At 38.6% G+C, this 18,585-nt stretch overlaps 1 protein-coding gene across 2 annotated transcripts in view; it reads right to left on the reverse strand.

The window, feature by feature from the left end:
- Positions 1-9,741: 9,741 nt before the first annotated feature.
- Positions 9,742-18,585, reverse strand: part of slc8a2a (solute carrier family 8 member 2a) — a 91,694-nt gene continuing 82,850 nt past the window's right edge. For both annotated transcript variants that reach the window (XM_035433074.1, XM_035433073.1), the window contains 2 exons: positions 13,308-13,586; positions 9,742-10,601 (listed from right to left, as the gene is read on the reverse strand). In XM_035433074.1, coding sequence (XP_035288965.1) covers positions 10,225-10,601; positions 13,308-13,586 — 656 coding nt within the window. In that variant the 3' untranslated portion in view covers positions 9,742-10,224. The remainder of the gene's footprint in view (positions 10,602-13,307; positions 13,587-18,585) is intronic.

The raw sequence follows: 18,585 nt of genomic DNA on the forward strand, positions 1-18,585 counted from the left end.
GACATGCAAACACGTTGGAAAAGTCCCTTCTAGGAAAGTGAAATAATAAGTAGATTAATTCAGAGATTATATATATATATATATTTCAAAGTCAGTTCTAGGCCAACTGTGTTACATTTATGTGCATCTACAAGGTACATGTTTAACAACCATTCAATTTTGATGTATTCGACATTATGTAATTTCATAAACATACATTTTGTCACTTGTATTTGGTGGTTCATTGTTTCCCCTTTTATGAAGATTGCTCTATGGGCAATGGTTCAAGAGTTATAACCATTAGTTTCATATAGCACCTCATATGGCCAAATGGTGTCTTAGGCTACATTTACACAACCCGGTAAAAGTGACCCAATTCCGATGTTTTGCTCAAGTGGTACAGATCGAATATGTTATGAATGTGTAAACAGGAAAAAAGCACATGGAATCGGATATTTTCAGATCCGTTTTGGGCCACATTCATAAGTAGAAAAAAATTTGATTGGATATCTGCCAATGCGACTGTCATCTAAATGCACAGATTGGAATTTCCCAATCATTGTGATTTGCACGTCATTCAAAATGCAATATTATCATACTTTTTTACATTTGAATTACGTATAACGTATAATAAAGTCACAACCACTCTCCGCTGGTAACGGTGAATGTTTAAAAAAAAAAAGTTAAAGGATGAGGGCTCAGTCCACAGGCGAATACCGAGGTTACGTGCCTTTTAAGTATGCAAGGCAAAGAGTCGGTATAGGCCAGAATACAGGGGGTGTTTGTTGCAGACCTAAGATGCTTCACAAAGCAATAGCTTGAATTATTATTTCTGTCTCGTTTTGTGTCCATTGCAGATGGCGATATGGCTGTGGTGGTGTGCTTGTTTACTTTTGTATCGCTAACCAAAACCTTGTGTACACAGTGTAAACTGTGTGAGGTATTGGACATTGGTCACTGTGGTGTGGGGATGGCTGGTTTAAGCAGCCACACCTGCCCTGGGTCAAGCTAATTAGACCTGGCTAGTTAGATGATTGGTTATGAATTAGATAATTGGCCAGGCTAATTGGGCCCAGGAACAGGGGTGGCTGCACCTGTGCGTAGTGAGGTAATCAGTGCACACAGGTTAAATCTGCCATCCCCACCCACACAGGAGAGCCTCTCTGTCATGACAGTTTTAACATCTGCTCCTTGGCAGTAACATCTTGCCAACCCTTGTAAATGAATCTGGACTGCTTGAACATCTTCTCCCTGTGTCTCTGTGCTGGAGGGCCCCTTGGAAAGCCACTTCGGTGGCCTGTGGCAGGCGTGTTTGTCACAGTCACTTTAAAAAGTAGAACCGGTGGTCAAAATAATATTGGCAAAAAATTGGAACTGGACATCAAGACCTGCGGCGTAAACGTAGCCTAACACTTGCAGTGGGTCCCTGCCAAGGCCCTGTGTTTGCCTGAAACATCCTGGATTCCTGGTATCACATTTCAAATTATAAAATTAAGATTTTTATATACCATAATATAACATCTCTATATTTCTAAATTGCATCATACTGCAACACTCTTTAGCTCTGGTTTTTAAATTTAATGGCCATTGTTTCTATGGTTAAGGAGCCAATGTCACTGCAGTCCAACAGAGAGATTGGTAGCTTCATTAGCAGAAGGTGTGTGCAAAATTTATGTGTAGGTGATGGTAAATGGTAAATGGACTGCATTTATATAGCGCTTTTATCCAAAGCGCTTTACAATTGATGCCTCTCATTCGCCAGAGCAGTTAGAGGTTAGGGGTTAGGTGTCTTGCTCAAGGACACTTCGACGTGCCCAGGGCGGGGTTTGAACCGGCAACCCTCCAACTGCCAGACAATCGGTCTTACCTCCTGAGCTATATCGCCCCGATTGTGTGTACAGATTGTGTGTACAGGTCTGTTGTCCTTTTTATTTCCTACAGCTTTTCTTTATATAAATTATTTTAGGCATGCAAGGACAATACTTGACTCCTTACAGATTGACATCCTTTCTTTTGTTTGAGGACCTTTTTAGTTTTGGTTTTCATGTCTGCACGGGTCCTCTATTAAACTCACCTCATCATCGTCTGGCCATCTAATCAAACATCAGGTAAATGTACTTTTATAATGAGAAACACTGTCAAATGGCTGGATGCGAACTATAATTAAGTCATGAAGTCATGTTTATATTTCGGCTATCTTGATAGTGTAGTAATAGCCTAGTAGTAGTTTATACTAGGAAGCACTGTAATAACAACAGTGGTTCCTAAAGCATGCCTACATTACCAAACAGCATCATACTTTCCCGGCTGCTTACAAATTACACGATTCAAGGTCAGCCTTACATTTTCCTGTAGTAGCCACTGTAGTAGCCTATAGTGAAATAACCAAATAACAGCTGGAACAAATTAAGCACAGTACAGTAGTTTGGTTTAAACAGTACATATAGTATAGCCCCTGAAGGCAAAACATACATTTCTAATGATACGTGAATCGTGCAAAATGCGGCAACAGTATTTGTTAGAAATCCATACGAAGAAGCTGTATGCACCCTTTAGTATTGGACTTTTTCACTTCATCGTAATAGTATTAGGTTGGTGGGCTACATAAACGGCTATGGCAAGCCCTTTTAACAGTTAATAGCCTGACTGGATTCACATTACAGATATCTGTAATTCATTTATGACTAGTCAAAATGCTAATTTAACATATCTGTAATTGCATTTTGACTAGTCAAAACGTCAATTTATGATATCTCTAATTACATTTTGACTAGTAAGATTGAAGTTACTTTCTCCATTCAGTTGTATTGGACCTCCAATTAACAATATCTACAATTCAGTTTTGACTATCCAAAACGTGAATTCTGGGCATCTCCATTTAAATTATGACTAGTCGTAACTCAAATTAGAGATATCTCCACATTCTGACTAGTATGGCAAGCCCTTTTAACATAATTCTGACTAGTTGGAATACATTTATAGATATCTTCTATAATCATTTTGACTAGTCAAAAATACAGTTGTAGATATAAAAAACTGGCTCCTTGTAAGAATTTCCTCATTCAACTAACACAGCGACCACCATGTCAGACCAAACTGAACCAGAGTCAAGCATCTTTGTCAGGGTTCTCAATGCTGTGGCCTGTGCGAGAAATGAGCTGTTAACTTTACTGTCTGCAACAAGACGATTGTTTTGCCCCATCTCTTTCCACGTTGTGGCATTTTCTTACTTTTTTTTGTGAACAGCCACTGCCATTTCTTAAACCAAAATTGATCATACTAGCTTTGCAAAACATAACATTTTCATAATATTTTATTTGGCTTTTATGCAAAGAAACGTGCAATAAGCGTAGTTGGAAAAACTACAAAACATAGGTCTGACAAGGTCCAATTCTCATGAAGTATCAGCTACCCCAAGCCATGAATATAGCTAGTTCAAGCAGTACGTATAAAGCCCAAAATCCATTGCGAAGCCTTGCATCTCAGTCATGTCAGGCACAGCAGATTTGACTAGGAATAATTCAAATTCAGATATCTTTAATTATCATTCGGTATGTGTGACGAGTCGAATGACGATTCTTGTGACGTCATTATATGTATCTTTAAATGTATTTTGACTAGTCAAAATATATTTGCAGATATCTTGAATTATCATTCTTGATAGTCAGTTTATAATTACAGATATATGGAATTATCATTCTGACTAGGCACTTTGTAATTATGACTAGTCAAAATGTATTTGTAGATATCTAAAATGTAACTATGGATAGTCAAGCGAAGCTATTAAATGTTAAAAGGGCTTGCCATAAATGGCAGCATTTACGTAAAACCATCTCCCAGCCGTACATGGTGTCACTGCAAACCCTGCGTAAAGGGGTACTGGCAAGTGCCTCTTTGTTACCGTGCAAACTTTTGTAACTCCTGACGCGTTATATCAGGGTCTGGTCCTGCCATTTGGATTTTAAAATGTGCTGGCCTCTTTTCAAAGGCTTATGAATGGAATTACCCATGATTTGACAAACTGTAACCTACATCGATGATGTTTTAATTTATAGTGACACGTGAGATGAACATAGATCCCAAATTGAGTCTTTTTTTGAGAGACTAGGGTCTGCCAGCCTAGTGGTTAATATTGCTAAAAGTGAGATTGCTAAGGCCCAAATTCCGTACTTGGGCCACCTGGTTGGGCAGGGAAAGGTTTTGCCTAGCAAGTTATAGTGGAATTGCTGGGAACTTTTATCGGTTTTGGGAATGTGTGAATTTTATAGAAAGTTTGTGACTAATCTTTGCACTATAACAACATCTGACTAATTTGTTTATAAAGTTCCAATGGACACAGATGTCAATCGGTTATTGATCAAGCGATTCTCTGTTGCGGACCAGTACTAATTGCACCCAAGTTTAAGCCCTTTAACCCCTTAGCGCACATGCCAAATCTTGCCAATCCTTGCCCATTTAGGGGGTACCCTATTTAAAGCTTTATAACTCCAGATGTGAACATCGCAGAGACTTGGAAAAATGGCTTAAATGAAGCAAGACATTTGTAAAATTTACAATACTAACGCAGTAGTTTTTATTCATAATTTTGGAAAAAATAAAGTGCCACAAATGCAATTGTCTAGACAAAAAATCAAAAATTAATTTGCACTTTTTTAGTTTACAATGAAATACTGAAAGATTGCATATATACAGCAGGATAAACTATACATGTGCTGGATCAAAAACTTCCTGACCACAAGTTCATAAAATCTAAGGGTGGATATGTGGAACTACTACAGATGTATAAAGCAAAAACTAAACAGTGTACCCAGCGTCTCCAAATCTACCCAAAATGTCTAAATTATGCATTGCTGTGAATCACAACATATTCACATATTTCACTACAAATCAACTGTTTTAACTCAAGAAAATCACTGTTGCATCATTTTCAAGTCAGAATTGCAAGCTTTTCAGTGGCCTAAAATATCTAGGGGTCCAGAAACGTATCCAAAATCTCTCCAAAATTAAATAAAATGCTTTTTGTCCATTATAAAGCATATAAATTAGCCCCTTATAAAGTATTAAGATGGAACATTGCCATCAGGTTAAAAAATAATGCAAAAATATTGTCACACAATGTAGTACAGTACCTAAATGTGTAATTAACACTTGTATGTATTTATATACTCTGTACTCTCATATGTTTTCTTGTATGGGACGTCGTCATGAAAACAATTCTCAATCATCCACCACGTTTTGGCAATGCACCAACTCTCACGTCATCACTGTTGCATGCTTCATAAAAACTATTACACTACTAACTAACGCTTACATTACAGTGTGAAATATCCACATAATATAATACCACGAACCAATTTAAAGACACTCAATTTCAAAAATAACGTATATAACTGAACTATTTTGAGCAATAATACTTACATAGAAATGATGAAATCTTATCTGTTTTCAGTAGATGGAGACAGAGACAGGAAATCAATTATATAGTTCTATCCGCTCCTGTCTCACACCAGAAAACTATGTCAGCTAGGTCTATCAGCAAACATATGGCTTAGCTATGCTCAGTAGTCCTCAATAATAATAGTATTTTCCAAGAAATTTCGAAAAATCATTGACTAGGTTTCGTTAGCAGCGTCTTTGTTTTACTGATACCACGTGAATGCGTAATTGAATGCGATGTTAAGAAAATTTCCGGTTACGCTGACCTATAAAACGCTATTCCAAAAGCAAAATTAGACATGTTATACATTGTTAGAAAGCTTATACTCTCACCTACTGAATAAATGAATTGTAAATCAAGCCAGACTGTAAAGGCTGACGACGCCGTAAACAACAGGTGTGGTATTACGCACAGCTATTTTGGAAGGTACCCAGGCATCACACATGCGCGTATATTTCCCAAACGGATTGTCCAAGACAATATATGACCACTCAGTCTCAAAAGGGAGATCTCTATGCGTAAAACCAATGGTAAGGTTGTATTCAATTATGTATTCAATATTTAGTCCCAGATATTGACTGTAGAATGACATGGTATCATTTTTAAAAACTTTTTCTCGTTTATTCCGTTATTCAGTGAGCAGCATTTTCACTGCTGTATAGGCAGATATTAGGCCTATTGTCGGGTTTATCTTGTTGCTATGACGGAATACGATTTTTTAGTGGTGAAAGAATATTTTTATGAATGCCAAGATAGACAATATTGTCCATTATGTCAAGGATGGGGGGTGATTTCTAGATGAGACTGCAGAGAATGGGTGCGTGTTAAATGAACGACCAGAGCGAATATGGTGGCACTGCGGAACTCCGTATTCGGCATAGTTGTCGTGTATCGTCTACTAATGAAACTAAAACAATACGTTTCTGTTTTTAACTCATACTTTGGTTGCAGTAGCACCGAATGTCTGAGTTTAGTAATCTCGGCACACCGGCCTGCCGACCACTAGGGGCTTTGCGATAAGAGGTTAAGTTAGCTATAGATGCCTGTGAAATGGGAGTGGGAGCTGTGCTTTTGCAGGAAGATGATTATGGGCAAGAGGAAACTGCTGCCTATTTCTCCTGAAAGTTGAATATACACCAGAAGGCATTCTCCACCACAGAGAAATAAGTATTTGGCCCTAATATTAGGCATAGAACATTTTGAGGTCTTCTTTAGGTAAACTGGGGAGCTGGCCGTTTTTACAGATCACAATTCTTCATAGAAAAGTTTAAGAACAAAAACCAGAGGTTATTTTGATGGGGTCTGAGGTTACAACCTTACAACTTGAGGGTCCATGACATTTCTGGGAAAATGAATATCATTGCATATCATTGCTTGTAAAAAGGTATAGAATTTCAACTGAACCATGTTGTTTGGATGAAAACTAAATACTAATTTGGTGAAATGTATATGATGTAAGTAGGATAAAAGGTGGGTGACAAGAAAAACGAAAATTATTTTATTTTTAAAAATTTTGTTTGGTGGGGAGGTATATTTCGACAGGATTATAGAACTACACTTTTTTTTTGCCCGCTATGGTCAATCAGGGACAAAGCAGGGGAAGTACCTTTCCTGGGGGTTAAAGGGCAAGTCGCAAGAAAGGAAGGGGGTGGTTTAGCAAAGCTGGATGGTGGGAGATTAGTTTTTTTATTTTTTATTTTGTCTGTCGCCCAAACAATTGTGGACCATTATTTTGGAAAGCCATCGCAAGGCTCTGTCGTTTTTTTGTACATATATTTATGTACAATCTTTGCTGGAGCAGCAGGTATGACACATGGGTGTGTATTTTTAACGTTCTTCGGACTCCTACAGCAATTGGAAGCTACTGCACAGGCTAGCTCCCAGGCCTAACCACCGTCGCTGACATGGGAAACTACCTGAGGAAGGAAACAATTGACTGGGTCAGTTGCCTTCCCCTTCCGCACGTGGGTTTGGGACTGCCCCACCGCAAGTGCCTGTGGTTTTATTTTGTTTTGGGGTTTTCCAGTAGTTTCACACACAATTAGTACACAATACCAGATTAGACTCATCTTCATAGGACAGAAAGCTTGTTGTAGGAATGAGCTCAGTAGGTGAATCAGAACACAGATATTGACATAAATAGAGGATTAAAAAGTACTAGATAAATTACATAAACTAAAGACAAATAAGGCAGCAGGCCCTGATGGCATATACCCAAGGGTACTCAAAGACCTAGCTGAGATCATCTTTAAACCACTGGCAGTTGTTTTAGACAGTATTTAGAAACTGGAGAAATACCTGAGTACGAAAAGCAAGGTAACATAATACCAATATATAAGAAAGGGGACTGTACTGATCCAGGAAACTACAGGCACGCAAGTTTAACTTGCATCACATGTAAAACATCATTAGAGATAAGAAGTGTTTCTTGAAAATAACAATGTCCTAAGGGACATGGTTTTGCAAGGGAAAGTCATGCCTGACAAAGCTTCTGGTATTCTTTGAAGAAGCTACCAAGTGTTTTGATTATAATAAGGCTTATGATATTATATTATTTGATTTCTGAAAAGCATTTGATAAGGTACCACATGAGAGATGTATTGGCAAAATGAAGACTGTAGGAATTACAAGGTGGTATTTCAGAGTGGGTTCGAAACTGGCTACAGGGTATTGCACAAAGAGTAGTAGGAGGGATATTATCTGAGCAGGGGAAGGAACGGTGCTGGGACCACTGCTCTTCCTCATTTATATCAATGACCTTGACAGGGGCATAGAGAGTACATTAGTCAAATTTACAGAAGATACAAAACTGCGAGGCCCAGCTAATAGTTTGGAATCTACTAAAGTAATCCAAGAAGATTTAAATAAAATTCAGAAATGGGTGGAAACTTGGCAAATGAAATTTAATTTAGCCTGAGGGGAAATAAAAACATTAGGCATGATTACTTTATGGGAGGAACAAAATTGGAATGTGCTCAGTTTGAAAAAGACTTGGGAGTAATGGTTGAACCTTTCAGGTTCTATGCATTGTGCTTTAGCAGTAAAAAAGGTCAACAGGATTCTGGGATATATAGCTAAAGGTATTTAGTATAAATCCAAGGAAGTTATACTTACTTAATTCATAAAGGGGATTAACAAAGTGAACCACAAGAGATTCTTCAGGTTGAGTTCTGTTAGTACAATGAGGGAACACAAAAGGAAATGAGCAAAAGGTCAATTCCGTACAGACATTAGAAATAATTTTTTCACGCAGAGAATAGCCAATGCTCGAAATAGTAGCCCTGGCACGTAGCAGAGGCAGAAACCCTGGGGATTTTGAAGAATAGGCTTGGTACTACGTTAGATACTATCTAGTCTGTAGGCAATCAGTGCACTAGGTGGTTGAAAATGGCAAGCATTGTTAGGCTGAATGGCCTGTTCTTGTCATTATGTTATGTTGTCTTTTTGCTTTGCTGTATCTGGGCCATTAAACACTTGACAACTCTGTAGCCACACCCACCACCCACCCCCACACAAAAAAGCATGCCACACCAAGAAACGTGCCAAACACATTTTTGAATAACAAATACAGGTTAAGTTCCACACATTTGGTGAAAGTGTGTAAAGGATTGCCAGTGCATCATAGATATGCCTTAGCATGGTTATCTTGTATTTTCCAGGTAAAAATCCTGCATAGTATGCTTTTGAGCTAAACTGGACTGAGCAATTTCCTTTAGAGGAGAAAAAAAATATAAGCCTCTGCTGGTTGGAGGGCAGCTGTCGCTCGCATAAGTTGCCGGCAACTTTCTCCTTGGTTATTATTTGTCTCCCCTGCCCATCCCTGGGGCAAGATCCATCACCCAGCTCCTGTAAACTTCACTATACATTTGGTTTTCTATTACTCCTGTTTGCTTTCACCTCAGCTGTTACCTGCTTAACCCAATCTATTTGCTGTGGTAGATCCCTTGTAGCATTTTTTTTTTTTTGGGGGGGGGGACAAATACAATTAAAACAACTAATATTAAAATAGTTACACTATGATTTAGCATTTCCGTCGGAATCACCGCCTGCTCAAAACGTCTTCCCATGCCCCAATTTGTTAACCCATGCAAGCAGGATAGTTACGAGGAAATGTATAGTTCTGTCTGTCTATACATATACATACATCTCCATAGGATATATATATATATATATATATATATATATCATAAAACCAATTTACTGAGAATTCTAACGGTGCAGAGTGAGGTCTTCACTGATCCTTTGCAAGCAGGTTGATGCATACAGCTGTCATAAGTTCACCCCACCCCACTTTACTGATCACACAAAGAAACTCCACAACAATCACAGCTTTGCATATATCTTTATATTTTCAACAAACAAATATAAATAAATGAATAAAAAATAAGTATATGAATAGATATTTGCAGCATCATATAACATGTAATCTCGATGCTAGATATAATTAAAATAGTTTCTCTTTAATTCCACATTATCTGAACCTATAGCCATTCACAGTTTTGACAAAAAGCACAATTATCTTGCTTTGGGTATACCCTGGGCTTGCATGCTAAGGGAGTCTGGGGGTACCATGTAGGGTTATGGTGACAGAGTCCTCTTAATCACCATGAGTTATACTATGATTGTATGTATCCCTTCTTTAGTAGACAGTGAGTGGTGGTGTTTCAGATAGGCTATTATGTGATGCATGTGAATGTGTGGCACAATTTGGCTCTGTTTATCAGCTCTGTATGACCCTGTTTAATATCTCTGTGTGGTCCAGTTGAACAACCCTGTGTGGTCCTGTTTAACAACCCTAACTGCCCTGTTCAGAAGGCCTGTATGTGACAGTAGGCCTCCAGGCTGGAGAAGAGGATGTACAGCAGCCACAGGCCCAAGAACAGCAGGGTTGTAAGCAGCTTAGCAGTGCGAGGGCCACCCAGCTCGCCACCGATGGCAGGCCGACGGCGGAGCAGCAGCACACCCACACTGAGGAAGGCGAAGACAGTAAACAGGGTGACGGAGAAGGCCAGTGAGCCAGGGTCCACATGGAAACTCTGTCCCTGCACCTCCCAGTATACTGCAGCGACGGACCACGCCACCCCAATACCAAGGAACACATTCACTGCGTTACTGCCTGTCACGTTTCCCACCGAAGCATCTGCATACTTGTCCTGCATGGCCGCCACCTTACTGGCAAAGGTGTCTAATCATGTGGAGTGGGCCATTGGGGAAAGGGAGAGAGAGAAAAAGTTTAGTAGAGCGGAACATCTATAAATGCATTTCTAATTTTCCATATGTACTGGACTAAGGCATGAAGACTTCTGCATAGCTGCTTTGTTTCTAGTCTTGTGGTTAGTCACATTTAAAAGGTTATTTCACTTTGGTATTACAAGTAACTTTGTATTTTCTTACCCTATTCTATTTGCATCGCGTGAATACTAGCAACATCAGCTGTCCCCGTTAACTGTTAACAGCAGTGCCATTCCTCCTGGTTTTCCAGCTCCCATGTCACTCCCATTCATTTTTGTGACCATGTCGAAATGAATCGTTTTAAAACACAAATTAACTATGAAGTTGTCGATAAAAGAGACTACTAACATAAAAAGGTCCCAGGTTTTTCGAGCTGATAAGCTGTTTTCAGGTTTAAATTAGCTATAAACATAGAAACTATTTTCAGATTGGCTACTGCATTGAAATTTATCAAGCCATAGTTAGATTATTTTTAATGCACCTGACCATGTGAAAATGTAATTGTGCTCAATGATACATCACTTAGTTAAAATAACAAAACTTTTTCTTCTTTCTTTATCAGATATTCAAAACACATCGGTTTGATGTTAGTACTCTCTTTTATCGACCAATTATATTCTGTAGATGTTTTGTGTTTTAAAATGATTAAGTAATGAGACTGTGAAAATAATGGGAGTGAATTGGGAACCGAAAAACTGGGTGCTGCCATTAACGGTCATTGGGGACATCTGATGTAGTATTCACGCGACACAAATACATTCGGGTAAGATTCACAAAATTACTTGTGTTATACACAAATTGAAATATCCCTTTAAAGTTACAATCTCGAAGATTTCTGTTTCGTTCTCTTTGGCGGTACCAATGGCGAAAAGCAGTAATTGCAGGTGTGTTTTTGGACCTCACTTCCCAGAGATCCAACCAGTGTCGCCTGTGTGACGTCAGTCATTACTATTTACTGAATAAAAAATGGTTGTTATAAAAGTAACGTCATGTACACACTCATTCATTGTCTAACATTAGGTTAACTTAAGCTGCCTTTACACTGCCGAGCTGGGTTAGAATTAGTGATGATCAATTTCCACAGACGTTCTTTATCCACCTTTTGCCCGGTATGAACATCTTTACACTGCAGAGAAGAATTTGCGGTATTCGCTGCGGCTCGTACAATTATGTATCTCGTGCACACTAAACAGTCTTTCTCGTGAATGATTGTTGTGTGATATTTTTGAAACAACTGCCTTGCAAAATGTTACCACTGGTGTTTCTGGTTTTGCTAGCAAACTGTTCGAGAATAAAGCGGAGCTGGGTGTTAAATTAGCAATCAGAACAAGAATAATAAAACAAAAACAAAGGAGATTTAATCAAAAAAGGGCATCCGGGCTGAAAGAACATATGAGGAAGCGTAATAAAATAATAACAACGCTAATCCATACTGCCGTATTCTTTTATTTAGTTTTCTCCGGCTTGACATTTTTACACAGAAATCAGACCCGGCTCTGCTCCACCTATACCTCGGCTTTATTCCGATCATTAAACTTGATGGCAATGTAAATAACGGTAACGTTAAGGCCAGTTCGGATCAATGATTCGCAACAAGACAAAAAGGTTTTAGAATGTTGCAGAGAAAATTGCAGTGGTGTGAACTGGTTAGTTGCAGAGCGTCTGAAGCCGTTGCCTGGGGTCTCAAAAGACTCATCTTGTCAAATCGCCAATACAGTTTTAGAACGTTTACAATCAGACGTATTGGAATTTTGCAAGTTGCATCCAGTCTCGTTGCGAATCATTGATCTGAACTGGCCTTTAGTTAGCTACACTGCAACGTTGCAACAAGGTAGCATATTACATTCGAGAGACGGTTTGCGAGGTCGGTGCCGGTCGATAGCATTAGCTAACGTTTTTTTATAATTGTTAGCTGACATTAGATTGTGTTATTTACATTAGCTAGCTAGCTAATGCAACGTTACCTGATATGAGAGATGGATACTGTGCGCAACGTTGTCTAAACTAATGTTGCCTTTCTTGACATGGTCCGGTAGGTAGCGTTAGCCTTGCAAATAGCTATGTAATTTAGTAACGTTACATCAAATGTAATACGAAATGTACATCAACAACTAATATGACCTCTCTTGTTACACAAAAACTTTTTAGCGTTCCATACCCCCCCCCCCCCCCTTCTCTGTTATCGTAACGCTGGCAGACACCGGAAAAAACAGTATGCCGCTCACACACAAGTGAGTTGAAGAGCGAGCCTGTTGCCTTAGCTCCGCCTACCCTCTCTGGCAGACCAATCACTGATGGGTGATGGAAAACACGTCACTATGCGCCGCTTGTGATTTTTTCCCGGGAATGTCGCCACAGACACCCAGTTCTTTAATCATAAATTATTAATCACCATTGTGTTACCTAATTCGGCGATAGATAGTGACTTCACAGACATTTGTTTTAATGAAAATCTTCGAGATTATTACTTTAACAGCAAAAGTGGTCATGTGCATGTTTAAGATATCTGTATAGAAATTGCTCAAACCAGGTTTATCATGACAAAACAATTATTTTTGAAGCATTTGGAATGAAGTTTGTAAACAGTAAGCAATAAAGAAATTAGAATATAATTAATTCGTAAGCAGCCTCAATCAGCAGAACTAAGCTTCTGGCTCACCAGGAACAGAGGTGCCCAAGGCCACAAAGACCACTGCAGTCACAGAGTCACGCAGACCCACAGTGCAGCCAAAATGTGAGGCCAAGTCCCCAATCACTGCTGTGAGGAAGCCAATCACAATGATGGACACCATAAAACATGCCCAGCCATTCCAGTATCCAGTGGGTGGCACGCAGGCAAACAAAATCTTCCAGAAAACTGTTAGGAAGTACATGACATAGTCAAAGCAGGATGGAACCTGCACCTCTTCTTCCTCTGGGTCTTCCATGTCACCATCCCCTAGGAGAGATGGAATAGATACACAGAGAAAGCACAAAATCACACATATGCAAGCATGCACACAAACAAAATGTGCTAACAGTGGTGTAATAAAATGTAATTTCCACCAACCATATCTAACCCAAAAAAAAGCGCCTTTTTATAAAAATTTACTTACAGAGATAATGTTATGCATTTATAATTTGGATCTCTCTAATTTTTTTCTATCGTAGCGATATCATAGAAGTGTTTTTTTTTTAAATTTTATTTGGTTTTGGATTTAAGGAAATAACAGCTGCATTTAGCATGTCGGAAACATAAGTTAGATTGAACTTCGCTTGTTTGAAGGATTTCTTGTGGGATGATTAGTATGAGAACCAAATGCTAGCATTGTTAGCACATCACCTGACCTGCAGGCTCTCACATTGTGAATGTAGTTTTACCAGCTGATTCTGACTTAATAGACATTGCTGCCAGCCAATATCCAAGCCCAGTTCATCCTGTTCTCGGCATTAGCTACCAACAAGTTAATTGCCAGCTAGTTAGAAATGTAGTGCTAAGAGATCCATGTGCAAGCTACAGTTGAGGCCAAAGGTTTACATACACCTAGGCTAAAGATATTCAAACTCAGTTTTTCACAACTCTGCACATTTCATGTTACCATACATTTCTTTTCACAAGTCAATTATGGCATCTACTTTGTTTGCATCAGAGGTCATTTTAAAACAATTGATTAGAGACAGATTTATTTCAGCTTTAATTCCCTTTTTGCTTGATGCCATGGGAAAATCCAAGCAACTCAGCCAAGACTTCAGAAAAAAAGATTGTGGACCACCACAAGTCCAGTTCCTCCTTAGGAGCAATTTCCAAACAACTGAAGGTACCGCAAGCATCTGTACAAACAATTGTATGCAAATATAAAAATCTTGGGACCACACAGACATTGCATCATTCAGGAAGGAGGCACAAATTAACTCCCAGGGCTGAACACACTTTGGTCTGAAACGTTCAACTGAACCCCATGACAACAACAAAGGAACTGGTGAAGGAGTTGGAGGCATCAGGTACCAAAGTATCTACATCCACCAAGAAGAGAATTCTACATCGCCATGGCCTGTAAGGCTTTCATGCAAGGAAGAAGCCCCTATTCCAAGACCGTCATAAAATAGCCAGAATGAAGTTTGCAGGTGATCACCAGGACGAAGACCTAGCCTTGTGGAAGAATGTTCTCTCGTCAGATGAAACAAAAATTTAACTTTTTGGCCATAATGATCAGTGCTATGTATGGAGGAAAAAGAGTGAGACTTTTCATCCGAAGAACACCATCCCAACTGTGAAGCATGGGGGTGGCAGCATCATGTTGTGGGGGTGTTTTTCTGCAAAAGGGATTGGCGCACTTCAGAAAATAGATCGCATCATGAGGAAGGAGGATTATCTAGAAATACTGAAGCAACACCTCAAGACATCAGCTAGAAAGTTAAAACTTTGCAACGGAGTCTTCCAGCAGGACAATGGTCATAAGCATACATCCAAAGTTGTAAGAAAATGGCTTAAAGACAACAAAGTGAAAGTATTGAGTGGCTATCACAAAGCCCTGACCTGAATCCCATAGAAAATTTGTGGACTGAACTGAAAAAGCGTGTCTGAGCAAGGAAGCCCACAAACCTGGCTGAGTTACACCAGTTCTGTCGGGAGGAATGGGCAAAAATTCAGAAAAAGTATTGTAAGAAGCTTGTGGAAGGCTATCCCAAGCGCTTAATTCAAATTAAGCAATTAAAAGGCAATGCCACTAAATACTAACAAAGTGTATGTAAACTTTTGACCCACTGAAAATCTGATATAGTACATAAAAGCTGAAATAAATCTGTCTCTTAGCTATTATTTTAAAATTACGTCTCATGGAAATAAAGTAGATAACCTAATTGACTTAACACAGGAAATGTATGGTAACATGAAATGTGTGGAGTTGTGAAAAATTGAGTTTGAATGTCTTTAGCCTAGGTGTATGTAAACTTTTGACCTCAACTGTAGATTAAGTGCACTTTGGTGTAGCTTGAATAGAAAGAAACATGGTAGCTTCTGTGACTAACCTGCTAACTTATTTTTTGATGCACACTGATCTAAAGTGAACTGATCCAAAATTAGCTTAACTAAGCCAGCTTTATGTATAGGCTGCCAAAGTTATGTATAGGCACACTCTTCTATTTTCCACTATTTTCCATAATTCAGAAACCAAGCCAGCAAACAAGTAACACATTCTATAAGTCTGTGCCAAGATACATAAAAAAGCCGTACCCTGTACTTTTCATTAAATGAATAGCCATTTCATGCGTAAATAGGCAAAGGTGCATGCCAATTCCAATTCCGAATTTCATGGTCTTCACAAATGCACAAAAATGAGTTTAGAAATGAATGTTAATGACAATATACAGTATACAGTTCTCCAGCAAATATATAAGAAATTACATGAGCTAGATATTGTAATGGAAATAAACATTGATATATTGACTAGGCCTGACTTTTAACTTTAAAATTGTAGAATATTTAATTTTTATTAAAACAATTTTTTTAATACGAGTAAGTATTTAGTATGAATGAGTGTGGAGTCAAGAAATCAAATCTGGAGTGGGAGTCAATCCAAAGTCTTCAGTGTTCAAGACCCAAGTCCCCAGTACTCGAGTCCATTTCCAAGTCACCATGTTCAAGTCTGCTTTGAGTCTCTATTCCACTCCCGCACAAGTTACCCTTTGCCCCCTGCTCCCTAGTAAAGCAAAGATTTATTACAAAATGGACTACAAACACACCACAAATTCAAGCTCAGCACCTGCAGCAGACTACTTTCTGGCCAACAACACAACTTACTCCCTTATCAGTGCTCAGGCCAATAAATAACAGTAAAATAAAATGAGCCTCCCCATTCCCCAATCACTATTTATGCAGAAACCCACATCGTAAAACATATTTTTAATACTTTCTACGATTAATTGCTCTTGTTTATTTTTGCATGAAAAAAATCATATACCCTATCAGGTTTCAGAACAACACTTCAGATGGAATAAATCATTCTGAAAAATGGTTTAGTGTCCGTATGTAATGTACTTACATTGCATTCACTTTCGGGATACCAGTACTTGCATCATTATGGCTCTTTTGTCAATGTAAATGTTTCTGTAATCCAAAAGCTTTTTCAACTCAATCCAACAAGCGTCCACTAAAAACATGGCTGGCCCATCTAACCACCCAACGCTCACTTTACTGCAGTAGTAAACTGTGTATGATTTTTGTCGTGCGCTGGTGTAAATTTTGTGAAATAAACAGGAGAGTTGCATTTTTATGTATATTATAGTAAAATACACAATTAATAATTCTTCACATATTTCCTAAATTTTTATACATAGTCTTGATGGTACATATGCCCTTCAAATAATGCCATAATCTCTCTGCTGTGCATTGCCACAAAGTTGTAAGGCTTTTTTTAAGAGTAGTGCAAACCAGGTGGAAATTGCCTTTTTAAATGCTTGGGGTTAATGGTTTTATTGAACTCATGGGTGTCCTTTGGTTATGGCAAGCTATGGCAGCTGCATAGCTTGGCTGTCTGGCCAATGTAAAAGAATACATTTTAATTAAACATTTCTCAGTGCTTAAAATTATACTAGGTTTTTTAGCCCAGTACTATGAAGCCTCTGAAGACTGTGAGACAGTGACCAAGACATTCTCTCTCATGCCGCACGTCTTATTCTCAAGAATTTATTCAAATTGGTATTGTTATATATAGGCATTTTTGTGGCAACACTTTTTTTAAAATAGCAATTTCCCCACTAATGACAATCCAATGAAAGTTTAAAAAAAAACTAATTTTACAGGTTCTGTTTTGGTTATCTTCCATACCTCAAGTGCTTAAAAACATCAAGAGATACTGACTAATGAATGTGCTAAATGGAAACATTTGTAACTGAGGACTTGAACATCAGTAGGTTAACTTGCTAGTTATCAATCACTATAACTTTATATTATTAACCACCAATAATAGTTAGCCGGCTGCTTTTTGAACATGTTTTTTGAAGTGACTAGAAGTTTTAAAAAGCAACCATCTCTGTGATGGTTTATCTTTGTCTACTATGGAGAACCCAGAAAGAATTTTTCAGCAGAAATAATTTGGCTGTGAACAGGGGTGTTGTGCAAAAGAGCGCACCGAAGCACCACTCCGGCACTTATTTTTGATAGTAAAAAATTGCTCTTTTTAAAATGATTAACATATTGTCAATGCACCAAATAAAATGAATAGATGATATTAGGCCTATATCCATCAACTAATAAATTGGCTTATGAATGATTATATAGGGTATTTTATTCATGTTAACCCACATGAAAGCTGAAATTGCGGCTGCTAACAGGACACTTGGAACGGTTTTAAGTATTAATGCCAAAATTGTCAGCATTCATCGCCAGCCTGTTAATTGCAAGTCTGGTAAATAATCTGAAGCACTACTTCTCTTAAATGCTCAGAAAATCAAGTGCAATCGAAGTCGGATCAGCAACATTAAAGTTATAGAAAGTGATAACTGGCTAGACACTATCCCTCCAGGATTCGGAGGATTTGAGCCGGAAATGAAAAATATCTGGCGGCGATTCAGACTTTCACAAACATCCACGATTAGGCTAATGCTTATCGAGATTTCCTTGACTGCGCTGTCCAGCATGTTCCCAGTGAGTTTAGGGCCTTAGTCAACTGCACAAAACTAATTCTGTGCAGCTCTGCAAACAATGAGCGCAGGTTTGGACATATGAATCTAATAATTTTCCTAACTCAAATGAAAAAACTCTGTTCTGAAATGAGTATCTGTTCTGATGTTGTTCAGACTTCATGGACCTCCTTTATCCCAATGGAATCCAACACGATAGGTACCACTTGGCTCCGGTCCCACTATTCAGTCGAAGACCCCCGGACATGACCAGCATCTGCCCCCATTAATGACGAGCCCGACATTTTGTGGGAATTTCCTTAAGGGTCAGTATAATA

This window comes from Anguilla anguilla, chromosome 9 (genome assembly GCF_013347855.1).
Source record: "Anguilla anguilla isolate fAngAng1 chromosome 9, fAngAng1.pri, whole genome shotgun sequence".
NCBI classification, from domain to species: domain Eukaryota; kingdom Metazoa; phylum Chordata; class Actinopteri; order Anguilliformes; family Anguillidae; genus Anguilla; species Anguilla anguilla.